The 25,376-nt window shown below is 48.2% G+C and overlaps 3 protein-coding genes across 7 annotated transcripts in view; all 3 read left to right on the top strand.

Moving 5' to 3' along the window:
• Window positions 1–5,526, top strand: part of Sys1 (SYS1 golgi trafficking protein) — a 37,630-nt gene extending 32,104 nt beyond the window's left edge. For all 4 annotated transcript variants that reach the window (XR_013439892.1, XR_013439893.1, XR_013439894.1 and 1 more), the window contains one exon: window positions 5,456–5,526. Coding sequence is in view for 1 of the 4 variants with exons in the window: in XM_078052075.1 (XP_077908201.1) it covers window positions 5,456–5,462 (7 nt within the window). In the remaining 3 variants the exon portion in view is untranslated. The remainder of the gene's footprint in view (window positions 1–5,455) is intronic.
• On the top strand, window positions 5,464–7,926 carry Dbndd2 (dysbindin domain containing 2). The gene is made up of 3 exons (XM_021726368.3): window positions 5,464–5,602; window positions 5,837–5,974; window positions 7,255–7,926. Exons 1-3 carry the CDS (start codon window positions 5,464–5,466, stop codon window positions 7,458–7,460), a joined length of 483 nt encoding a protein of 160 aa, XP_021582043.1. The 3' UTR covers window positions 7,461–7,926.
• A 7,542-nt stretch (window positions 7,927–15,468) lies between these two features.
• Pigt (phosphatidylinositol glycan anchor biosynthesis class T) lies at window positions 15,469–25,328 on the top strand. 2 transcript variants are annotated; one of them, XM_005325267.5, is made up of 12 exons: window positions 15,469–15,702; window positions 15,917–16,094; window positions 18,290–18,417; window positions 18,716–18,816; window positions 18,982–19,068; window positions 19,611–19,698; window positions 19,806–19,903; window positions 19,994–20,159; window positions 21,131–21,331; window positions 23,310–23,475; window positions 23,587–23,670; window positions 24,468–25,328. In XM_005325267.5, the coding sequence occupies exons 1-12, from the start codon at window positions 15,516–15,518 to the stop codon at window positions 24,718–24,720; spliced, it is 1,737 nt and encodes a 578-aa protein (XP_005325324.2). In that variant the 5' UTR covers window positions 15,469–15,515; the 3' UTR covers window positions 24,721–25,328. The 2 variants fall into 2 exon arrangements, with proteins under 2 accessions (XP_005325324.2, XP_021582042.2); XM_021726367.3 differs by lacking the exon at window positions 24,468–25,328 and adding an exon at window positions 24,369–24,453.
• Window positions 25,329–25,376: the final 48 nt, after the last annotated feature.

Below are 25,376 nucleotides of genomic sequence, written 5' to 3'. Positions count from 1 at the left end.
TTTGTTTACTGATTTTCATGTGGTGCTGAGGATCCAACCCAGTGCTCACATGTGTGAGGCAAACACTCTGCCACTGAGCCAGAACCCTAGTCCATGCCTTGTTACTCTTGCTTAAGACAAGCAATTATCTTTTAAGGTGATTAAAAATAAGAAAAATATCTCTTATATTTACCTTTATCTACTCATTTACAAGGACCTTCACTTCTTTATTTAGCAGGTTACTCTCTGATACTTTATTCCTTCTACAGAACTTCCTTTACCATTTCTTCCAATGCTAATTTGCTGGCAATTAATTTTCTGTTATTGTTTACCAGAAAAAGTGTATCTCCTTAAAATTTTTCTCTTGGCTATGAGCCAAAGCTCAGGAGTATGTGCCCTTTGTCTCTGTAGTGGTCCCTGACTGTCTTGTTGGTATTTACTCTTTTTTGGATTCTTTGAGTAGAATTCTTAGCTCTGTGGTTTAATATCTTTCGTTATTTTTGGAAAATTCCTGGTTATTATATCTACATATATATTTTTTTCTCTGTCTCTTCTGGAATCAGAATTACTTACATTTTTGGGGGCTGGGGCTGTGGCTCAGTGGTAGAGCACTCACAAACTGAGTACAGTTGAGTATAGCATTATTTATGCCTGGAAATTGTCCTGTCTCTTCTGTTGGGCCATTAGTGTGAGGAATTGAGTCAGTCTTGTGAGGAGTTGAATTAAGTTTGGGTTTTGTTGTTTCTCTCATTATTTCATTGTCTGCAATTCCCACGGGTTTTTTGCTTTCAAGTTAGCCGCAATGGGCTAACTGGGCATTTAGCAATTCAGTGAAAATGTTAGTGAACTCTTCTTACCCTCCTGCATAGAGACTTCAACTCCTGCTTTACAAGGATCCAGTGCCTATATCCCATCTCTTCTTGGAGGCTCCTGTTCCCGTTTTGAAATTCAGGTTAATAGTTCACTCTGCAACCTCAACTCTGATGGTTTTGACAGCAGTTATGATTTTGTAGATTACTCAACACTCCTTAACAATTGTTATTAGTGTGTTAACAATGCTCTTCCCAGCTTTCTGCATCCTGGATGGGAGCCAGAGAATCAAGCCATCTACTCTTCTGCTCTTTTCAACTCCTTTGGCCACCAGCTTCTGGCCTGCTGCCTGGGTCTTTCTCTTGAGAGACGCACTTCCAGCTTAGCAGCCTGAATTACTTTCAGCTTGGATGCCCCCTGCCTCTGACTATTCTTGTGGCAAACAACTGACAAAGAGAAGGAGCGGAGGTTCCTGATCTTTCATCATCTTGAGTTCAAAATAATCCATGGAGTCCTGTTCCCAGGGGGAACATGGGAAAGGTGACTTTGGGAGCTGAGCTCCATCTACTGTATTCCTGGCTTGATTCCATTCTTCTGTGCTAGAAAATGGACCACATATCTCTTCATCTATCCATTAATGAGAAATAGGAATCAAAGTTATTAAAATATTTCTTAGAAGATAAAAATTACAGCAGGGTAAAAATAAGAAATAGGTTAGGGGGGCTGGGGATGTGGCTCAAGTGGTAGTGCGCTCGCCTGGCATGCGTGTGGCCCGGGTTCAATCCTCAGCACCACATACAAACAAATATGTTGTGTCCGCCGAAAACTAAAAAATAAATATTAAAATTCTCTCTCTCTCTCCTCTCTTTAAAAAAAAAAAAAAGAAAGAAAGAAATAGGCTAGGCTAGTGGTTACAAGCAGTCTCTGGGTTGAAATTCCAGCTCCATCCAGCTGTAGGACCCTGAACATGCTCCTTTACCTCCCTGTATCTCAGTTTCTGTACTGGTAAAGTAATGATAGCAATTATCTCATAGGAGTGTTAAGAGAGTTAATATACGTAAGCACTTATAATAGTAGTAACTGGCACATAATAAGCTCTGTAGCAGTGCTAGTTAGGACTCCCTTTCTATAATTTCAGAAATTGGTGGCAGAGCGCAGTTCCTCTCCTTTCCCAGAACCTATTACAATCAAAACAGCTAAGGTTCATTGAGTATCTCTAAGCGTCCAAGTCCTGTACTATGCATTTTGTACGAATTATCTTGTAAAAGGTAGGGTTTGATTATTCCTGGTTCATAAGAAAGAAAATCAAGGATCAGAGAAGTTAAATGCTTTCCCAGCTGGACAGAGACTGCAGTAGGTTTACAACCCAAAATGGATTGACTACAGTGGTGGAGCTCTTAACTACTTAATTTGTCACCTCCCACAACCTAATTTCCATTCTGGTAGACTAGTGGGAGAGCTGCTTGCTGTATTTATCTCACAGGGTTGTTTGGAGGTCCCAAAACATAATAGAAGAGTCAGTAACTTAGTATTTGTAGCACGCTGTTCCCCTGACAGGAAAACCTGATATGGTTTTCCACACTTCTGGCCATCTCTTTACACAAGCCCCTCTCCTTTCTGTTGGTTGAACTCATTTCTTCAAGACTCCGTGCCTGGATTTTTGTCTAACAATGGAGGGATTTGAGCTGAGGGTGGCACAACATCCTTGTGCTCTGAAGTGACAGTTGACTGTTGTGTGGGGAATGGAGTGTGACAGGGCCAAAATGCACAGAAAAAATAGATAGAAGCTACTATAGTGGAGGGCCAAGAGAGGGTGGTGGAAACGGAGAGGAATGGTGGATTGGAAAGTTACTTAGGAAAGAGATTCGACAGGAAATGGAGGTGCATTTTAATGTGGGCGGTGAGCGAGAGGGAGGTGCTAGTTTGTTTGTTGAATGAATTATCGAGTGATTTCCCCCAACCCAGAGTCATCTCGGACGGACATCTCCTCACACACAGCCCGAGCGCTGGCCGTTCCCCATCACAGCTGCGGAGCTCAGGCGATAAGGGAATGGGTGCCAACGCAGGAGGAAGGAAATGCGAACACAGTCTAGGTCCACGAGCTGCTAGATTGGAAACTGCTAGCACTCCTCTGAGCCGGGATGTGCTGCGAAGGGGGAAAGCATTTTTTCTCCGCCCGCAGTTTCCTCCTGGCACCTCCATTCCTGCCAAACCGGAGGTCCAGCAACCCCCTTAGCACCGAGGAGGTGTTGGCTCCTTGCCGGCGTCTAGGGGCGCGGCACAGCTGCACACCCCCTCCAGGCCTGATCCGCCCAATCCCTGGTCCACCCCACCCAATGCACTGGTAGCTAGGGCGGAGGCTCTGCCATCTCCGGAAACTAGGAATCAGGGGCAACAGGGTGAATTCCCGGGTCAGGGGCTCGTCCCCTGCGACGCACCTGCCCCACTGGGCTGCACAGGGTCAGTGCCCCTCCCCCCTTCTGCAGGTCCCCATCCTGCGTTCTTCGGCGTGCGCCGGCCCGACAAGTGCGCGCATAAGCGTGGCAAGTGCGGCCGAGGGTGCCGCGAGTTGGGGAACGGGTGCGTGCGCGTAGTGGTTGCGTGGGCGCTGCCCAGGAGTCGAAGAGCACAAGATGCGTGGGCAGGGAGCCGGCGCGGGTGCCCGCAGCGGGTCTGCGTTGGGCGGGGGCGCCGCAAGTGCAGCGCAGCTGGCGCAGACCGTGCGCGGCGTCGGTGGCGAGGTGGTGCGCGGAGGAGTGCGGCTGGTAGGAGGGAGGAAGGATGCGTGCCGGTAACTTTTTGCCGGCCCTGCAAGTGCGAGTAGTCGCGCTCCACGGAGCTGCCTCCGGCCGCCGGGCGAGCGCAGAGCGAGTGTGCCCGCCGCGGCCCCTCCCCCACTTCCGCCTCCCGCCTCTTCCTCGTTCCCGGCTCCCAGGGCCGTCGGTCCCGGGGGAGACCCAGAGGCGCAGCCCCACCCCGGCCGGCGCGGCTCGCTCCCACGCCCCCGCCGCCGCCGCCTAGCTGGAGCGGACAGACTGAGTCAGCGGGGGCGCCGGGCGCTGCAGGTAGGGGCTCCGGCGACGGTGGGCGCAGGTGACTCCAGGGACAACGGAGGGGACCCGAGCACCAGTGGAAGTGCCGGGGGTGGGTAGCGCCCTCCTTTGACCCCTCCCTTCCCCCCGCGGACGCAGCGTGTCCCTTTTTGGGGAATTCTTCTTCTGCTTACTCTAGTGCGGGTGGGGCTGAGACAGAGAGGGAGTTCTCCATTTCACGGCTCCTGCCTGGTCCCCTGGCAGCCTCCTGCCCCAAATCTCCCCACTCTTTCCCCAGCACCTGTGGTCGCGTAAACAACTCCCTTGCTCCAGTCACGGCTCTGTGGCCCCAGGTGGCCAGCCCGTTCAAGCTGGTGAAACCAATGGGGTCAGGGGGAGGGGAAAGAGAGGGAGCCCCCGGTCCTGTCAGTTCCCCCTGGGTTTCTCCCTCCCCTTCCCCCCTGCAAGCGCAGACGGCCCCAGGGGCCCTGGATATTTTTAGCGTTGTGACCTGGGCGGCAGCTCTAAGAGCCTTTCCCAGGAATCGGCGTCAGCGCCTCCCTTCTCCGTGGCCGAATCGCGGCCACACTGGCTCCCCGTCATAGCACTCCCTGGCCCGCTTGGGTTTGGATCCGTCTTGAGCTGGCTCCAGCGCCTTTGGAGCAGGCCCGAGCCTGGGATAGACCGAGTCCAGATGAGATGGCCCGTGGAGGATGCGGATGTGGTCCCAAGCTGGAAACTACCCTGCCCTGGTGATGGGTTCAGAGCAGAATGCCAGGAATGAGACTGAATGAATGGAAGTGAATGCACAGGGCCTGGACTGGCCTGGAACTTTTGGTATTCTGGAAAGCTCTCAGCCCTGGGAGTCAAGAGGCCTGGCCTGAATTGGACCCACGATCTGCCTTTCCAATTCCTACTCATTGGCCAGTAGGGAGATAAGATGGTGAGATGTGTCAGAAGAGGGGAACAAATAAAGAACTGTTGGAGTTCGTAGACAAGATGGTGGTTCTCTAAATAGCTCACCTTCACAAGCCGTGTTTTCAGGAAGGTAGGACCACTATACCTTTTCAGATGGGGAGACTGCGAAAGATTTTCCTTAGGGCATCCAAGTCTGAAAGATGGGTGACTTCAAAGCAAGAGTTTGGAGGTGATGGGGATGATGTGTATGTGTTTAAGTAAAGGGGAGAGAAGAGGGGTTGCACTAGTGGAAGAGGACCTTCTACCCTACCATCTCCATGCTATCCTCTTCCCTGGCCTTCTGAAGGGACTTGGGTCTATTAAATGGAGAAAATATCATTTGGGCTGGACTAGCCTCCCCAACCCGGTCAGAAGGGCATACTATGAGAGTTGGCCTTTGGCTGCCTTCCCCTGAATACAGAGAGCCTTTTCTGGTGCCTGGAACTGGCATCCCCTTTGTAGAGCTGGGGCAGCTCTGCCTCTACATAGGACTTGAAGCTTGTAGGAAGGACTTTGTTTCAGAGTAGGGGAAAGAGTAGCAGATGCCAGAGTCATCCAGCGGGAACCAGAAACCCCACTGCTGGGATGCTGGCTGCTGTGGGGTTCCCGAGGCCCAGGGCCCACTGTTGTTTTTCTCAACTTCACAGCTGTACTTGTCTTGCTTATTATCTTTCCAGGGGCTGACATGGACCCAAATCCTCGGGCAGCCCTGGAGCGGCAACAGCTCCGCCTTCGGGAGAGGCAGAAATTCTTCGAGGATATTTTACAGCCAGAGACAGAATTTGTCTTCCCTCTGTCCCACCTGCATCTTGAGTCACAGAGGCGTAAGTTCCATGTCCTGAGGTGCAGTTTAGGGGTAGTGGCGTAAGTTCCATGTCCTGAGGTGCAGTTTAGGGGTAGTGTGAGGAGGGTGTCCAGGGGGTCCTGCACCTCTGGGGCCATATCCCTCTTGTGTTCTTAGCTGGGTGAACTTGTAACTTGTAATCTGATGGGTAACTCTGAGCATCCTGTCAGCTTCATCCTAGGTCCTCCTGACTTATCCCCTTTTTGATCCACAGCCCCCATAGGTAGTATCTCATCCATGGAAGTGAATGTGGACACACTGGAGCAAGTAGAACTTATTGATCTCGGGGATCAGGATGGAACAGATGTGTTCTTGCCTTGTGAAGATCCTCCACCAACGCCCCAGACTTCTGGTATGCCTCTGCTTTAGGGACTTGGGAACCAGTTTACTGGAGCTGAATATTGAGGCTGCTCAGCTAAACTGGGGAAGAATTCAAGTAGGGACTGGAAGTGGGTGTCTGCTAGTGAAATAGCTTTCAGTTCTGATTTTAAGGATGTTGACCCTGAGGGGAAAATGGGTTATAAATTCCTAGGCCAAAATTCTAGGATTGGCCAACCTCTTTAGCCTTTTTAATTTTGTATTTGTGATACTAATGTAATTACTGCAATAAAAATAATGTGAAATATAATTTTTAATTAGACTAGTGATTTTAGTCATTATTTACTGAGCACTTTACTAGGTTCCTAATACTGTGGTAACATCCTTTATATATAAGTTATTTCAATACTTAAAATTTCCTATCAGGGCAGGTATATAATCTCCATTTATTTTCTTTCTCTCTCTCTCTCTCTCTCTCTCTCTCTCTCTCTCTCTCTTTCTTTCTTTCTTTCTTTCTTCCCCCAGAAGAATGGAAATAGTCTCCATTTGGGGGCATGGGGTACCAGGGATTGAAACCTGGGTGCTTAACCACTGAGCCACATCCCCAGCCCTTTTTATATTTTATTTAGTGACAAGGTCTCACAAGTTGCTTAGGGCCTTGCTAAGTTGCTGAGGCTGGTTTTGAACTCGCTGTTTTCCTACCTTAGCCTCCTGAGGTGTTTTCAGGCTTGAGCCACTGCACCTGGCAATACTCCATTTTATAAGAAGGAAATAAGGCTCAGAGAAGTTCAGTTACACTGTAGCCAGAAAGTGGAAAGGCCCTAATCAAACATTACCTGACTCCACCACCCCTGTGCTTAACTTTAAGGGACTCTTATTTAAACCTGCTCCTGTTCCCTGATGGCCTGCTATACCAGGTATTGTTTAAGCATTCTCAGGTTTTATTCTCAAAACCTTTTCAGAATGTAGGTAACCTCCCCCCTTTATTTATTTATTTATTTATTTTTACATAGGAAGAGTAGAGTCCTTAGGAGGGAAAGTGACTTGTCCAAAGCTCTTCACCAGAAAGTGCATGATGTACATAGAACTTGAACTCTTTCATTAACTGACCTGACTCAAGCCCAGAAACGGTGTAATGATGTGGAAGGATCTGGGAGCCAGGAGATGAAGGTCCTAATCCTGGTTCTTCACCGGACTGGCAGATGATTTTGGACAAGTACCTGCCCTCTCTGGGGTTCAGTTTCTCTGACCAGATAGCTCTTAAGAGTCCTCTGAAACCATTTGTGGCTCTAACCAGCTCTTCTCTCTGGGCAGGGGTGGATGACCATCTAGAGGAGCTGAGCCTGCCATTGCCGGCGCCAGACAGGACTACATCCCGGACCTCCTCCTTGTCTTCTGACTCTTCCACCAACCTGCATAGTCCAAATCCAAGTGATGGTGGAGCAGATACGCCCTTGGCACAGTCTGATGAGGAGGAAGATGGGGGTGATAGAGGAGCAGAGCCCGGAACCTGCAGCTAGCAGCGGCCCCCTGCTGCAGACTGACCAAGCTGGCTATTCTCCAAGTGGGACCCTAGGCCCAGCCAGAGCTCTTCAGGAGAAGACCAGACACTACGCTTACAGTCAGCACCAAAAGGAGGGGAGGATGGTGGGATAGTGTACCTCTCTGAGCGTTAACCCTCTCCTGCTTTTCTGCTAACCTTTTCCCGCTGCAACCCTTTCACCAGTTTTTGGCTTACTTCTGAGGTAGGACTTTTAAATGGGGAGTTGGAAGATGAGGAAGGACAAGATGCTATTGCTTTTCTTAGCACTCCTCCCTCCCTCAAATCATCCTGTAGTTTTCCAGTAGAGCCTCCTAAACTAGTGTCTCTAAGTGGACGTGAACTCCTTAGCACCCCATATGAGGTGGAACGCCAGTTATCCTGCCTCCTTATATCCTTTTTGGAACAAGACACAGTATAAATAATAAACAAAAATAATATACCAACCATTCCACTTCATTTTTCACGTCATAGAGATATCCAACCCACTCTGTCTACTTTCTTACCAACATCATATCCCCATCACTCATTGACTCCATTTTGGTGGGGAGGGGCTGGGTACCAGGGATTGAACTCAGGGGCACTCCACCACTGAGCCATATCCCCAGTCCTATTTTGTATTTTATTATAGACAGGGTCTCACTGAGTTGCTTAGTGCCTCGCTAAATTGCTGAGGCTGGCTTTGAACTCGGGATCCTCCTGCCTCCGCTTCTCAAGCTTCTGGGATTATAGATGTGTGCCACCATGCCTAGCAACCCCATTTTTTTTTTTAAAGAAATATTGATTGAACACCTGCTAGGTGTGTGGAATGCAGTTCTGAGCAAGACAAGCTATATCTCTGCCTTCATGGTCACAGAAGGGAAAATTCACAGTGTATTAAGTAGCAAGATGAAGTACTACTCTGGTAACAGAAAGTAGAAGCATTTTAACCTAACTTGGTTGATAATTGAAGAGTTGAGGTTTTTAGCAGAGATGTGAAGGATGCTTAGGAGTTAGGCCAGGCAGGGGCAAGGGCCAGGCAAGCAGCAGGAGCAGCTTGTAGAGACTTTAAATGGGGAGAATGTATCCTTGAGGACCTGAAAAGCGTTTGGTTTGGCTAAATTGTTGGATTTGAGGACAAAATGAGAAAGGAAAAGATTGACAAAGGTACCAGTTGTGTTGTGTGTGCCTATAATCCCAGCTTGGGATGCTGAGGCAGGAAGATTTCAAGATTGGGGCCAGACTGGGCAACTTAAACCCTGTCTTAAAAAATACAAAGGTCTAGAGGGATATAGCTTAAAAGTAGTGCACCTCTGGGTTTAATCCCCAGTACTGGGGGGAAAAAAAGATTGATAAAGGTCAGGTGCTTTGAAGCCTGTTCCAGGTTTCAATTAGACTGCCAGTGAAGATCATGACTTAAGATATAAATATCTTTCCTCATATGAAAGAAGTCCAGGGGCTGGGTTGTGGCTCAGTGGGAGGCACTGGGTTTGATTCTCAGCACCACATTAAATAAATAATAAAGATTAAGAAAAAAAAAAGTCCAAGGATGCAGGGCTGTAGCTGTACAGAAGCTCTGTCCCTGAGAACTGGGCTCCTTTTTGGTTTTTTGCTCAATTGTTCAGGACACATGATTTTCATTCTTATGGATACTTCATGTATAGGATGGCTGCCAAAGCCCCAGCCATCATGACTTTGAAACTGACAGAAGAAGAAATGGATTTAGGCAAAGAGGGCATAGCCTGATGTCTTTTCTAAATTTATGAAGCATTTTTCGAAGTTCTGAGCAATTGCATCTATTTTCGTCTCATTGGCCAGAACTTGGAAACACAGGAAATGTTTCATTTGTGGATATTTTATAGACAGGGACACAGCATTAACTAAAAGAAAGGAAATTCTGGGTTTTGGAAATACATTAACCCTTTCAAGTTCCTGAAGTACCAATGCATCTGATTTTTGTACTTCCTGTCATCTCTGAGAAATATCCTGGCTGGTGGAGAGCTGGAATAGTCCTTTGGCAGGGTACTCTGCTGTCTTGACAGAATCAGGGTTTTGTTACTAGGGAACAAGAGGACAGTAGTCATTGGGTAGGTAATGAGCAGTTTACATGTTAAGAGCTGAACTTTATTGGGAGTAATGAAGGATTATAAGTGCAAACTGGATTTGCATATTTAAAAGCTAATTCTGACAGGAGTGTAGAGAGTATTGGAGGACAGGCTCAAGACAGATAACCTGTGTGTGAGAGACAGAGTAGTGGCTCAGAAGATAGCAGTGATGATTAGCTTACTTGGGTTGAATTGGGGTGTAAACAAGTGATATTATTCATTGAACAGATATTAACTTTTGGGATTTAGCATGTGCAAGACACTGAGCATGACCTTATAGATGGGGTTGGGGTGGTTGGGTGGACATAGTCTCTGCTGTCATGAAGTTATTGTCTAGAGGGGGCCCAAATGTAAAGGTGTAACTATGACAAGTTGTAGGAAGGAGTTGGCCTATTCAGAGAGGTCCCCAGGGTATTTCCCTTGAGGAAGTGGCACTTGAGCTAAGATTTGTTTGAAGAGTAGGAGTAAATGAGGGAAGAATGGCTGGAAGGTTTCTTGTGGAATAAAGATTCAAGGAGTTCAGAAGGAATCCCTGGAAACCAGAAGATGATCACAGCCATTCAGCCAAGAGATAAGGCGCTAGGGTGGAGAAAGGTGGAATGAAAGAAAATTCAGGGGGCAAATTCCAAAAATGTAAAGGGTGAATGTGAGAGAAGGAGGAGTCAAAAGTGCCACCATTATTTCTGCCTCCTACATCAGGATGGGTTGGAGTGCTCTTTACCAAGATGGGAGCTTAGGAGAGAACCGTGTTTGGGAAGGTTGTAAGTTTGTTTTAGACATGTTGAGTGGGAACCTGGATCCATGCATGTGGAATTTGGGTGAGAGGATTGGGCTGGAAGAATAAATAAATAAGTTACCAGTGTAAGGTGTACAGCCAGGGAGTGTCGAATGAAAGGGGGACCTGGCCTTAAGGAACATCAGTTCATGTCTCACGTTTTAAAAAGTCATTCCACTTCTCTTCATGTATCAAACACCAGCCATGGATCAGTGACCTTCAGCCTAAAATCCTGAAGTTCTTTGTGTTTTCCAGTCTGAGTGACAAGGCCTCCATCTTCCTATTATCTCATCCTGCTTCTACCCCTTCAGGAGGCCATTATAAATTACCATTCCTAAGTGCTTTTCCTAAAGAGAGAAACTCGTGGGAGCTCCAGGGATGTAGGCATGTCCATTAGTCTTTCCCTGTCTCTAGGAAGCTTGTGGAATGAGAACCTTTTTGTCCAAAAGTCTCTGGGTCCATGTTGAGATCATTCACTAAACTGGGCCAAGGCCCAGTCTCATAATAACCTTGGGGATTTTTCTGGGTTGTTTATGACTTTTCTGGACTCAGAAGAGTCTTTGTCCTCTGGTGCCTTCTCACGTCCTGACCCTTTCTTTAGCAAGGCTCTACCTCCTATCTGACTGGCCAAGCCTTCTCTTGGGCTCTGGATATGCAGTACTTCCCAGATCTGGAATCAACCCCCTCCCCTCCAGGGTGAATGATGGGAATCTGTACTGGTTTGGTGGCTGTCAACATTCCAATAAATTTTTTAGTACCCCAAGCGCACAATGCTAAGATTGTAGGGTTTGGGACAGGGATCCTGACTGGAGAGAAAGCTGCAGGCCTCTTGAGGAGCGGAATTGTTTGTGAGTCTATGGGAAGCCTTCATTTACTACTATGAGCCCAGGCTCTGTCTGGAAAAGTCTAGGGTCAACTGAGACCACAGGACCACTTCCTGGTTGAGACAATGACCTCTCCTCCTGCCAAACCACAGCCAGTTGGCTGGCCTTCAGAGGCTTCATCTCCAGCTGACTGTTTTATTGAGGCCACAAAGTGCCCTTGGAGATGGGATGATTTGGAGCCAATTCCAATTCAAGGAGCCTAGCTTTCAGTCTCCAAGCCACAGTGTGGCTTCTTTCTGTTGCTTAGACTTATGACTGGGTGGACATCTTGACAGACTCTGGAGAGGAGGGAAGGAGACAAGTCATGGCCATAGAACCCTATATTTTGGAGGAAATTCGAGGGACTACAGCTCAGAAGATTCCCTTGAAAGCTCACTGTAACAATCCTCAGGAGAACTTGACTCTCAAAACAGCATGGCAGTGTGGGGACAAGACAGGACTGTGGGGATGCTGTCTTGCTCCTTTGCTCATTCAGTGTTGAATACACTGCTGGGTGCTAGTCACTTGCACAGGCAACCAAAATACTAAGGTGACCAAGAGCTCTTCTAGGAACAGATACGGCCACAGACTATGGAAATATAAGGTGATGAGTGCTAGAGCAGAAGTACCCCAGGAACTGTAGCCACTAGTGGGCGGAGTCTTCATTGGAGGTGGCTGGGTTACAAATGATGGGGACAGTTTATTTCAAAGAGAAACAGTAGAGCACTGAAATACAAAATATCAATGATGGCAGCTGCCTTTAAAAAAAAAGTTATTTTGCAGGCTGGGGTTGTGGCTCAGTAGTAGAGCACTTGCCCAACATGTGTGAGGCACTGGGTTCGATTTTCAGCACTCATATAAATAAATGAATAAAATAAAGGTCCATAAACATCTAAAAAATTTTTTTTAAAAAGTTATTTTGAAGTTGGTAACGTAGACTCTGGTTCCACCACTTACTGCAATCAAAATGGAGATGATACCTACCTGATAAGAAAATGGTATTATTAGTCACATATTACATTCCAGATCCTACATGTACATAATTTCTAATCCTAACAGTGACTCTGAAAATATGTTTCTCCATTTTGCGGATGAGGAAGTAACACTGGGGTTGCTTTTGCTCCTATGGATTAAAGGCTGGTAGGGATTTGGCCTTCCTACTATTCCAGGAACAGTAAATGCAGGCAGAAATGAGGACATGAGATAAGGACATCTTTTTGACACGTCCTTCCTCATTGGTTGGGATATATCTTGGCAGACTTGCCAGATACCAAATTTGGATCTTGATAGAAAATATGGCTGTTTACCTAAAGACCATTTAAAAACTCCTTCATGAATATATTCCCCATAGGGCATATTAAATTCCTCTTCAGAATTTAACATTGGAACTCCTACAACTCAACAATAAAAAGGAAAACAAAGCCAGGCATGGTGGGCTGATCCCAGTCACTCAGGGTGCTGAGGCAGGAGGATCACAAGTTTGAGGCCAGACTCTGCTACTTAGTGAGACCCTTTCCCAAAATATAAAAGAAGTCTGGAAATGTGGCTCTGTGGCAGTGCCCCTGTGATCAATGTCCAGTGCCCCTCACAGATACAAACACCAGAAGGCAGGCCAGTGGGAAAAGAAAAAAAAAAAGAAAGAAGAAAAATGGATTGGGCACAAAAGATTTTTAACAGAGTCTTTCACAACAGACGCTATCTGAACGGTACTAAGCACATGTATAGATGCCCAGCATCCTTGTTACCAGGGAAATGCAAATTAAAACCACAATGAGATAACACTACATGTATATCCAAGGATTTGAAATTAAAAGATCCCCAAAATTAAAAACATGAAATGTTGACCAGGATGTGGAACAACCAGAACTCTCACATTATTGTTGGTGGGAGAATAAAAGGATACATTTTGGAGAAAGATCTGAGTTTCTTTTTTTCCCCTTTTATGTTCTCCCTGCTTCATTTTTTTCCCCACTGACCCACATCCCCATCCCTTTTCTATATTTTATTTAGAGACGGGGTCTCACTGAGTTGCTTATGGCCTCTCTAAATTCCAGAGGCTGGTTTTGAACTCATGATCTCCTGCCTTGGCCTCCTGAGCTACTGAGATTACATGGTGTGGCCATTGTGCCTGATAGCCCTTTTCATTTTTTATTTTGAGACAGGGTCTCACAAAGTTGCCCAGGCTAACCTTGAATTCGCAATCTTCCTGTCCAGCATCCTAAGTAGCTGAGATTTCAGGCGTGTGCCACCAAGCCAAACCCAACAGTTTCTTATAAAATTAAACATACTCCTTTTTTTTTAATGGTACCAGAGATTGAATCCAGAGGCATTTAACCACTGAGCCACATCCCCAGCCCTATTTTGTATTTTATTTGGAGACAGGGTCTCGCTGAGTTGCTTAGGGCCTTGCTAAGTTGCTGAGGCTGGCTTTGAACTCACAATCCTTCTGCCTCAGCCTCCCAAACTGCTGGGATTACAGGTGTGCCCTGCTCATACTCCTCCTCTTTGACCCACACTTCCACTCGTAAATATTTGCCCAAGTGATGTGATAAACACATCTACCAAGCAACTTGTATACATAATAGCCTGGTTCCTAATATCCCCAAACTTCAAAGAACTCAGATGCTTATCAACAGAATAGATAAATTATGGCTTATTCATACAATGTAATACTGCACAGCAATTAAAAGTAAAATCTGCTGATACAAGAACATGGATGAGTCTCAAAAATATTCACCCCATAAAAAAGCTTTACCCCCAAAATATATGTGATAATTTCATTTATATTCAGTTCTAGAATATATTACTATGGGGAGAAAATCACAACATTGTTTACCTCTGGATTGTAGAGTAGGGATTGTGTGGGAATAGGAATTAGCCAACTTTCTGGGGTTTGGGGGAAAATTCTGTATTTGGATAGGAGTTAGGATTACATAGGTACATATATTTGTCAAAACTCAATGTGGGGGCTGGGAGTATATACTCAGTTGGTAGAGTGCTTGCCTTGCACGCACAGGGCCCTGGGTTCAATCTCTAGCACCACCAAAACAAACAAAAAAACTCAATGTGCACTTCAGACATGCACATCTCACTGTATAGGAGATTTTTTGTTTTGTTTGGGTTCTAGGGATTGAACCCAGAAGCACTTATTACATTCCAGATCCTGCATGTACATAATTTCTAACCCTAACAATGACTCTGAAAGTAGGTCTCTCTATTTTGCAGATGAGGAAACATCTACATCCCCATTTTTATTTATTTATTTATTTGAGACAGGGTTTCCAGGGCCTGGCCAAATTGCTGAGGCTGGCTCCCAATTTGCCATCCTCTTGCCTCCAATGTCACTGGGATTGCAGACATGATTCCCTCAAACCCAGACACATACACACCATTCACCCCTGCTGCCCACTGCCACCCACCCCTACTGGCCCTCTAGGTGAGCTTTACATCAAAAGAAAAATGTACATGGCTGGCTGGGGATATAGCTCAGTGGTCTAGGGCTTCCTGCTAGCTGGAGGCTCTGACTTCAACCCCCATTCGTGTGTGTGTGTGTGTGTGTGTGTGTGTGTGTGTGTGTGTGTGTGTGTGTGTGTTTCGGGGTGGTGAGAGAGAGCTGGAGAAAGAAAAATGTGAATACTGAACTCATTAATGATATGCATTCTGAACTATTTAGATAGAAATATACTAATGTCTGGTTATTTTAAAACGCATTAAAACCAGATGGATTAATGGATTCTAGAAGGTTATGTGATCAAGTACAAGAATGGTAAAATGTTAATAGTGTCGTCTAGGTGAGGGGGAAACAGGTGCTCATTCTTTCAATTTTGCTACAGGTTAGAAATTTTTCATACCAAATAACCAGTTTTTTTGGGGGGATTTTGCAGCAAAACTGTCCTCCGAGGAGGTAGGTTTGCATCAAGCCAGTCCAGACAATCTGAAGCCGAGGGCAGCCCAACCCCAGCTGCGTGACCTAGCAAAAATAATGGACCTTTTTCACTGTTTCCTTAACTATCAAGCGGCAAGGCCGCGCTCCGTATTATTAAGCACTTTCTGGTGGGTGGAAACACCTCGAAGTGGACGGGTCCTCAAGCCAGCCCCGCGCCCTGTCACCTGCCCATCCCCTCCCGCGTCCTCTCGGTCCCGGCCACCCCTAGGCCCAGGAGGAAATCACTTTGGCTTTCGGGGCGGTCGCTTTGGCAACCGTACCCCAGCTTCCGGGACTGAACCGGAAGTCACTTCTCACACGCTCTTCTTATTGGTCGCCGGCCTTTCGTGGGAGCGGGCGCCGCTGGAAGGCGGAAGCGGCCCCGGGCATGGCGGCCGCCGTGCCGCTGGGTTTGCTTGTGCTGCTGCTCCTGGGGCCTGGCGGTTGGGGCCGTGCAGAGCCCCCACGCGACAGCCTGCGGGAGGAGCTCGTCATCACCCCGCTGCCCTCCGGGGATGTAGCCGCTATGTTCCAGTTCCGCACACGCTGGGATTCGGAGCTGCAGCGGGAAGGAGGTGAGAGGGTGAGGTCTGGCCGGAGAAAGGTTTCCGTGGCGCCAGGGTGAGGTCTGGCCGGAGAAAGGTTTCCGTGGCGCCTCCTCTGTTGGGAAGGGGGGCTCATCCTTCGGTGGAGTTCTGGACCCTGGGTGTGGGCCCTATGCATGGGCCACACAGGTAGGGCTCTCCATTAGGCGAGGGGCTCACCACTCACCTGCTTTCTCTCCCCCAGTGTCTCATTACCGGCTCTTTCCCAAAGCCCTGGGGCAGCTGATCTCCAAGTATTCTCTGCGGGAGCTGCATCTGTCATTCACGCAAGGCTTTTGGAGAACCCGCTACTGGGGGCCACCGTACCTGCAGGCCCCATCAGGTGCAGAGCTCTGGGTCTGGTTCCAAGACACTGTCACTGAGTGAGTGTCTACTTTGCGTCCTATTGCATACCGTGGAATGTGGCAGGGAACGATGTTTCATTCTGCCACTGCTTGGGCATAATAGTTTCAGTGGACTGCGACTCATGGGACTGGAGCTGGCTTTGGAAGTAACAAATGGGATTACCTTTGAGTGGCCTGCTTTACTTTGCTGAATAAACTTACTTCCCCTAATTCTTTCAGACTTGAGGTAGCACATATGTTTCCTTACAGAGGCAATAAATGACTGGTGCTTTTTGGATGTAAGTCTGTAGAAACCTGGCAAACTGATTACCTTTTTAAAAGGTGTTCATACTTTCATATTCATATTCAAGTACCATCAAAATAATAAGGCCAAACAAAACATGTTTGTGGGCTAGAATTGACCTTCAGGATGCTAGATCTCTGTGTTAGAGGAATTGCTGTTTGGTGGGGTTGGGGGGGGCACAGGCATATCCAGTGACTGCTGTGGCAGTTCTGTTAAGAGTACAGCCTTTTTTGGTTGCAGAGATTGCATGCTATGCATGGGCCACACAGATAAGTAAATTGGTAAAGGTATAAAAACATTGATAGAGCCAGGCACTGTGGCACATGCCTGTAATCTCAGTATCACTGAAGGCTGAGGCAGGAGGATTGCAAGTTCAGATTCAGCCTCAGCAACTTTGAGAGGCCCTAAGCAACTTAGTGAGACCCTTTGTTCTGAAAACAAAACAAAACACCCAAACAAACAAACAAGGGCTGGGGATGTGGCTCAGTAGTTAAGCACCCTTGGGAGCTTGCAGGCAGGAACACTGAATTTTCTTTGGTACTCCCCCCAAAAAATTAGTAGAAGCATAGGAATGAGAATTATAAAATGAGTGTGGCAGACCTAAGAGCTTGTGTGACAGTCTGAAAAGGACAGCCATCACTTATCACCTATGATTTGTTGCCATGTAGCGATAGAGGTTTAATGTGGTCAGACTCATTAAGCAAGAGATACCAGAATTTAATGTGAAAACTGGCATATTTAAATATCAAAAAGTAATTTAAAATTTTTAATAATGCTATGTGGGTCAGTGTTGTGCACTTTCAATAAAGCACGGTTAAGGAGAGTTTGAATAAAGCTTTCAGGCTTCAAGGATTGGAGTAATGGAAAAGTACTGAACAAAGGATTATCAAAAACTTCAGTTGGTAGAATGCTTGCCTCAAATGCACAGGCCCCAGCACCACAAAACAACAAAACTCCACTACAGCACCAAAGCAATCTTAGACAAGGAGCAAGCAGTGATAGCTCCACACCCCCCACCCCACACACAATTGGCCAAAGTTTTTGCTCTTGCCTTGACTCTGGCTCCGTTGCCTTTACTTTCTGTCTGCTCTGTTATCACTGACTACCCTCGGTGATAATTGCCTAGGATATTGAGCTGAAGTTCAGAATTCTAGCGCTTATTAAATGTTATGCTTTTTATTTTTTATCTAGAGAATAAATCTCTTAATATTTCTATAAGAAAAGATACCCAATTTAATAGGAATAGTTGTTTTCCCCTTGTTCAAGGAGATTTTTGGATATAAGACTTCCCACCTGAGGAGAGGACCAGGACTTCCCTTCCTGCCCCTAGTATTCACAGGGCAGACTCTTGCTTTGCCTGGCTGAGCACACTCGGGAGGCTCAGTGAGCTGATGTCTGCTCTGAAGTAACAGAACACTCTGCATGGTACTGTGGAAAGTGCAAAGATGACCCTCACTAGTTCTTGTCAAATTACACACTGCCTCGTTGAGGGGAAAAGGTACTTAGGACACGATACTACTGGTAACCAGGCCGTCCTCCAGAGTGGACCTCGGATGCTCAGAACTACAGCAGCACAGAGGAGGCTATGCTTAAGGAAGGTGGGAAAGGCTTCCTGGATGAGGGGCCAGGACGCCGAACCTGAAAGATGGGCAGAGAAGAGTGAGGAGGGCAGTCCTAGGCAGGAATCCACCTGAGCAGAGATCCATGGCGATGAGGGCTGTCCAGAGGAGAGAGGACGAAGAGGCTGAGCACAGTGAGGCCAAGAAGTGGCTGAGCCGGGCAGGGATGTAGCTCTGACTCTGTCGTCTGGCCTGTCTAATGATGGAGAATCCAGCCTCCTTTTACCAAGGGTTTGGCGGCTTGCTGCAGGCTCTGGGTAAGGGAGCCAAGACAGCCCTGTGACAGTGATTGGGTTTGTGTCTCCATCCAGTGTGGATAAGTCCTGGAAGGAGCTCAGTAATGTCCTCTCAGGAATCTTCTGCGCCTCTCTCAACTTCATCGACTCCACCAACACAGTCACCCCCACAGCCTCCTTCAAACCCCTGGGGCTGGCCAATGGTGAGATAGTCCCTGCAGTCCTCCTTCCTGGAACCTCTGCCCAGCCTTCTCCTCCTTTCCCCTCAGTTTCTTCCCTCCTCAGCCTGGGCTTGATCTAAAATCCCTCCAGTGTGCAGACCTCCAGAAACTCTGCTCTCTCTGTCCCCACTTTGCTTCCCGCTGTCCCAGGGGTCAGTGAGACTGTTTGGATGGTGGTGCTAGAGAGGGCTGTAGAGAGCAGGGGTGGTCTCCCCGGTCTCTGGAGTGGGTCCTGACGGGCAGGGCCCCAGGCCTCCCTGACAGTATCTATTTCCCTCAGATACTGACCACTACTTTCTGCGATATGCTGTGCTGCCACGGGAGGTGGTCTGCACTGAGAACCTCACGCCATGGAAGAAGCTCCTGCCCTGTAGTTCCAAGGTGAGGCCGGAGTGGTCTTCGTGTGGGTGGGAGCCCCAGAGAGGGGACAGAATTGGCAGTGCCTGTTTGCAGCCTGGTAGCCAGGGGGCATTTAAGAGAACTGGTGCCCCATGCCAGGTGCTCCATGTAGGTCTCTGACCTTTCATCTCTTCTTGCCTTGTCTAGGCAGGCCTCTCTGTGCTGCTGAAGGCTGACCGCTTGTTCCACACCAGCTACCACTCCCAGGCAGTGCACATCCGCCCTGTCTGCAGAGTAAGTCAGTGGAGGAAGAGGGTGACCACCATATGGGGGCTCTGAGAGAAGGTGTAGGTACAGATGTGGCCCATTGTCTGGCTCTGGCTGAATGAGAAGTAAGTGGCAGATATGATAATTATGTGGGGCATTGTCCATGCACCAAGGGAACTTCGTGGTTGCCAGGCGAGTACTCAGTATATCTTTACCAGGGAGCATGTGGTTAGGAACAGAGCTGTGTGAGTCCAGCTGCTAGCCCCGTGCCTTGCCAGCTGGCATGACCTTGAGTGAGTCATTCTGTTTCCCTGAGCCTCGTTCTCTTCTCTGTATGTGAGAATGGTAGGAGAATCCCCTCCTGGGCTGCTGTGACAGTTCATCAAAGTGATGCACAGAAAGCTGTCAGGGTCTGGCTCAGGGTCAAGTGCTCAGTAGTGAAAGGGAGCAGATCGATAGATGTGAATATGCATGCACAGATGAGGGTTGTGTCCGATTCAGAGTCCTTGAGGCTGTGTGGTTGGATGAGAGTGAGGCCCCTCACTGCTGCCATCTGGCCCCTGTGGTAGAATGCGCGCTGTACCAGCATCTCCTGGGAGCTGAGGCAGACCCTTACGGTTGTATTTGACGCCTTCATCACAGGGCAGGGGAAAAAAGGTAAGCTGCCCTGGCAACTTGCCTCCACCTGCCCACCCCTCCCTACCCTGCCTTATCTTGTGGCCACCCTTACTAGGCCCTGCTCAGCCCTGCTTTCTGATCCTCAGACTGGTCCCTCTTCCGGATGTTCTCCCGAACCCTCACAGAGCCCTGCCCCCTGGCTTCAGAGAGCCGAGTCTATGTGGATGTCACCAGCTACAACCAGGTATTGAGATCTCCAGCTACACCCCCTCTCCCCAGGGCCAGCCTGCCCCTCTGCTTGCTTCTCAGCCCTTTGTGGCTTTTGTATTCCCAGGACAATGAGACACTGGAGGTGAACCCACCCCCCACCACCACATACCAAGATGTTATCCTTGGCACCCGGAAGACCTATGCTGTCTATGACTTGCTTGACACAACCATGATCAATAACTCCCGCAACCTCAACCTTCAGCTCAAGTGGAAGAGACCCCCAGAGAATGGTGAGTGGGCATGTGAGCAGGCCACCAGGGCCCCCAAAGGCTAGAGGGATTCTTTCTCCTAGAGAAACACTCACTGTCCTGTCTCTGCTAGAAGATCTTAGGGCAGGCAGGGGGCAAAGAAGGGAGGACAAGAGGTGGAGGGTAGACATGATCAAAGCATGACATACATGTTGGAAGTGCTGCAGCAGAACCCCTCAATCTGTACCATTAAAAATGACTTTATAATCATTTTTAGAAGTCATAGGGTTGCTGGGCATTGTGGCACCGTCCTATAATCCCAGCAATCCAAGAGGCTGAGTCAGGATTGCAAGTTTGAGACTAGCTTCAGCAACTTAGTGAGACCCTTTCTCAAAAATAAAAAAGGACTGGGATGTGGCTCAGTGATCCAGGGCCTGTGGGTTCAATCCCTAGTACCCCAAACAAAAACAGAATCCCATTAAGACCAGCTCTCTGGGGTCATGTGTTCCTGTTCTGACTGCAGCTCTTCCAAGCTGTGTGACTTTGGGCAGTTCCTAACCCTGTATTCAACTGCAAAACGGACAGGAGTACCTGGTGGATTGGATGTGATATTTAATGTGAAATGTGGCGTTCATTCATGTATTCAGAGGTATTTTTGAATTTGTGCCCTGTGCCTAGATATAGAATGGTAAAAAAGAGGACGCTGCATTCGAGAAACAATATGTATGGGACAAGGGAGGCATCAGTTCCTTCGGACCCTATGCAGTATTACCCAGGGAACCGGCAGGATGTCCTAAGCGCACCTGGTTTGGGTTGGAAGGGGGCACATGTTGGGTGCATAAGCACTTTGTAGACAATAGTAATCCGGTTGTCATCTCTTGGGGACCCAGGCAAGAGGGGTGATTCCAGAGCCCAGGTTTTCTAGTTCTAATGACAGAACTTTTCCCCATCTGCTCCCTGGCTTAGCCCTGACCTTGTCTTTAGGAGCTAACAGGTGCTCCTTTTCTCTGCAGAAGCCCCACCAGTGCCCTTCCTCCACGCCCAGCGCTACGTGAGCGGCTATGGGCTGCAGAAGGGGGAGCTGAGCACGCTGCTCTACAACAACCACCCCTACCGGGCCTTCCCGGTGCTGCTGCTGGACACTGTGCCCTGGTACCTACGGCTGTATGTGCACACCCTCACCATCACCTCCAAGGGCAAGGAGAACAAACCAAGTGAGGAGCTGAGTCCCAGCCAGACCCCCAGCTCATTCTCTCTCCAGGACCCCCAGACTCTCATTTTTCAGGGTGGTTCCTGAAATACCTCTGAAGGCCTGCACAGGCATGAAGAGTTAGGAATCATTTGGAAAATGGAGCAGAAAGCCTCAGTGTGTCGTATTTGGAAGTTGCTTGTAAAGCAATATGATGAAAACACCAGCACTGGTGATTCTTGATAGCACAGTCTGAGGGCAGCAGCTTCCTGATCTTTTTCACTGACTTTCTCTTCCTGGAGCCTTGGGCACATCCTTGTGTTCCACGATGACTCACAGCCTCATTAAGACAAGAAAGAGTTGGCAAGAGAAATAGGTCTTGGAAGCTAAGAAGGTGGCAGAGCTCAGGGAGATGGCCTTCACCTCTTGGGAGGGTAAAGAGGTGCAGATTTAAAATTTAGTTTTTACTTTCTGAGGAGATGTTGATATGTGCTGAGTGCTTTCTGTCAAGTGCCCAGCTCGGGCTCCAATGCCCTTGTTTTTCCTTCATGTTGGGGGAGACTGATTTAGGAACAGGCTGTATCGTGTCCCGGTGAAAAACTAAAAATCTTTAAATAGCTCTGTTGCTTCCCATAATTTCAAACCTCTTTTTGCTTATTTTCAGCATCTTTATTTGTGCCATCTTCACAATATCAATTTCAAACATCCTCCCCAGATATTTTGTTTGGGGTTTTGCCTTTTACTTGGAGAACTTCAAACACGTACTGCTAGTGTGACAAACTCCCCTCTGCCCATCACCCAGCTTCAGTGGTCCCCAGCTGCCTGGCATTTTTATTCATCTTTCTCCTCTTTTTAATCTTTTTTAAAAAAATATCTTTATGGGGCTGGGGATGTGGCTCAAGCGGTAGCGCACTAACCTGGCATGCGTGTGGCCCGGGTTCGATCCTCAGCACCACATACCAACAAAGATGTTGTGTCCACCGAGAACTAAAAAATAAATATTAAAAATATATATATATATCTTTATTTTGTTTATTTGTTTTTATGTGGTACTAAGGATCGAATCTAGTGCCTCACTCTGACACTGAGCCATAACCCAGCCCTCTTTTTTTTTTGTAATAAGTTTGTTTGGTTATTTTTTTGCTGACACTTGTTAAACAAATCTTAGGTGTTGTGTCAACTCACCTTTAAGTACTTCAGAAAAAGGACTTTCAAAAACCATAACCATATCATTATCACTCCTGCTTTCCCCTCTGGTCTTAAACATAACCTTGTAAAATTGTTCATTTGAATTGGGATCTAAACAAGGTTCTTGCATCACATTTGCTTGATGGGTCTCCTAAATGTCTCATTCTTTTTAAAATACACTTTATTTTTTAGAGAGTTTTAGGTTTAGAAAAAAATTCGGGCAGAAAGTGCAAAGTTCCCCTCCTCCTCTCCTTCCCGATTTCCCTTGTTATTCCCGTCTTGTGTTTGGTGTGGCACACTTAAGTCTCTCTAATCTAAGCAGTTTGCTTGGCTCCCTCTTTCCCCCCCCAGAGCTGTGTGTTTGTTGGAGGAATGAGGTCATTTGTGGTACAGAATGTTCTACATTCTGGATTTGTCCTTGTGCTGGTGTTCAACATGTCCCTCTGTCCCCTACATTTCTTGTGCATTGGTGATTAGATTTAGAAACTTGATTAGATTTTTGTCCCATATTTTTGACAAGAATCCCCAGGTGGTCCTGTGAATTTCCTTGCATCAGCATTAGGTGTCTGCACCCCAGTTTTAGGGATGTGGAGAGTGGGTAGCAGCCTGCAGCCTTCCTGACCCATCCAGGACTGCTTCCTGGGAACGTACTCTCCCTCTCTGAGACCTTGCTTCCTTCCCTACCTGCCTGGCTTCCGTGATCCAAAGCCCACCTCTTAGGCATCCAGATTGTGGGCCTCAGGCAAATGGTAGGAACAGGTGTGGGTAGGAGTCTGACCCAGGAGTGAGGCATGGTGGACCTTGGTCTGTCTCAGGTTACATCCACTATGAGCCTGCCCAGGACCGGCTGCAGGCCCACCTCCTGGAGATGCTGATCCAGCTCCCGGCCAACTCAGTCACCAAGGTCTCCATCCAGTTTGAGCGGGCACTGCTCAAGTGGACTGAGTACACCCCGGACCCCAACCACGGCTTCTATGTCAGGTGAGATCCACCCCCACAGGCTGTCCCCCACCTTTCTGATCTGCCCTATGCCACTTACCCCTTTGTCAGGGAACCAGTAGGAACATGAGCCATGTCTCTGCTTCTCTGCAGCCCATCTGTCCTCAGCGCCCTTGTGCCCAGCATGGTGGCAGCCAAACCAGTGGATTGGGAAGGGAGCCCCCTCTTCAACACCCTGTAAGTGACCAGGCCCTTCTGATGCACTGCCCTCAGCTGCCTGCTGGGCATTGTGCAGGTTCCTGCCGGGCAGGTTGATGCAGATGTTACCTCTTCCAAAGTAACGTGTAGGTTCGACCCAATGCTAGTGAAAATTCCAGCAGTCCCTGTTCTTGTAAAGACTTTATAAAATAGTCCTGAAGTGCTTCTAGAAGAGAAAGTAGGTGACAGTGGCAGTGCTTCAGCCTCATTTCCTCCCCGACTCTCTTGAGTGGCTGTCTAACGGAGCACCTCCCAGCTGTTTGAGAGCACATCAGGGAAACAACAGCGAAGAAACCAGCCTTGTTCCTCTCCTCCCTGTGCCACAGTCAGAGTGGAGGCTGTTCTGGAAGGGATAGATGGAGGGCTTGGAGAGCAGCCCGTTGGGTTATTTAGGAACTTGTTTAAGGAGCATCATTTAGGCCGAGGCTGGGCTCAGAGAGGCAGCCGCGCACCAGCAGGCCCAGGCCCTTTCCTCCCGGGCAGCACCTGGCGGCTCTCCTTTGATGAGGCTTAGGTGTTGGCTGTCCTGTAAGGTGCCTTCTGTTGAAAAATTTTGAGGCTCAGCAATTTAGCGAGACCCTGTCTCAAAATAAAAGATTTTTTAAAAAGGGGCTGGGGATGTGGTTCAGGGGTTAAGCACTGCTAAGTTCAATCCCTTGTATTAAAAAAAAAAAAAGATTTCACGGCTGAGAGAACCTTGGTGCACTGGCCACCAAGGCTGCGAATGACCTTGGGGGAAGCACCCCGTCCTGCTTCAGCACTCCTGCCCTGCCCAGGTTCCCAGTCTCCGATGACTCCAGCTACTTCATACGCCTCTACACGGAGCCGCTGCTGGTGAGCCTGCCGACGCCCGACTTCAGCATGCCCTACAACGTGATCTGCCTCACGTGCACCGTGGTGGCCGTGTGCTACGGCTCCTTCTACAACCTCCTCACCAGAACCTTCCACATCGAGGAGCCCCGCACTGGCGGCCTGGCTAAGCGCCTGGCCAACGTCATCCGCCGTGCCCGTGGGGTCCCCCCACTCTGAGACGTCCCTCAGCAGCTGCAGCTGCCGTTTGTCTCTGGGATGGGTGGTGACCCCAGGGTTCTTCCCCTCACTTGCTCTCCTCAGAATTGGCTTTTGAACCAAACTGCCCCAGACCAGGCCAGGGTCTAGAGCTGAGCTGTCCAGTATAATAGCCATGAGCCAAATGTGGCATTAAAATCTAAATTAAACTAAAAATGTGTTTACTCAGCTGTGGTAGCCCCACTTCAAGTGCCAGTAGCCAAAAGGGTTAGTGCCACTGCATTGGACGGTACAGAACAGTGTTGCTGTCGTTGCAGAAAGTTTGGTTAGGGAAGCAGGCGTGGTGGCATGTACCTGTGATCCCAGTGACTTGGGAGACTGAGGCAGAATTGCACATTTGAGGCCATCTGTGCAATTTAGCAAGACCCTGTTTCACAGTACAAAATAAAAAGGACTGGGAATGTGGCTCAGTGGTAGCATGCCCCTGGGCTCAGTCCCCAGTACTGCGTGCGCACACACAGTTCTGTTGGTGCGGTACTGGCTTGGGTAGTAGAGTGTGCTGGAGAGTTTGATCACTGTGTGGTGGTGGGATCTACTGACTGTGGAATAAAGATGGCTACTCTTCTGGTTCTTTGGCTCCTCTCCTTAAGGCCCGGGATGAGTTAGGGACTAGGGCT

This window comes from Ictidomys tridecemlineatus, chromosome 5, assembly GCF_052094955.1.
Source record: "Ictidomys tridecemlineatus isolate mIctTri1 chromosome 5, mIctTri1.hap1, whole genome shotgun sequence".
Taxonomy (NCBI): Eukaryota; Metazoa; Chordata; class Mammalia; order Rodentia; family Sciuridae; genus Ictidomys; species Ictidomys tridecemlineatus.
Note: the sequence above shows the minus strand (reverse complement) of the source record. Positions and strands in the feature narration are given on the sequence as shown.

Coding starts and splice junctions, on each gene's coding strand:
- Dbndd2 (XM_021726368.3), top strand. CDS start 5,464: ATGGACCCAAATCCTCGGGCAGCCCTGGAGCGGCAACAGCTCCGCCTT. Junction 5,603..5,836: donor GCATCTTGAGTCACAGAGGC/GTAAGTTCCATG, acceptor TTTGATCCACAG/CCCCCATAGGTAGTATCTCA. Junction 5,975..7,254: donor ACCAACGCCCCAGACTTCTG/GTATGCCTCTGC, acceptor CTCTCTGGGCAG/GGGTGGATGACCATCTAGAG.
- Pigt (XM_005325267.5), top strand. CDS start 15,516: ATGGCGGCCGCCGTGCCGCTGGGTTTGCTTGTGCTGCTGCTCCTGGGG. Junction 19,904..19,993: donor ATGTCACCAGCTACAACCAG/GTATTGAGATCT, acceptor TTGTATTCCCAG/GACAATGAGACACTGGAGGT. Junction 20,160..21,130: donor GAAGAGACCCCCAGAGAATG/GTGAGTGGGCAT, acceptor TTTTCTCTGCAG/AAGCCCCACCAGTGCCCTTC.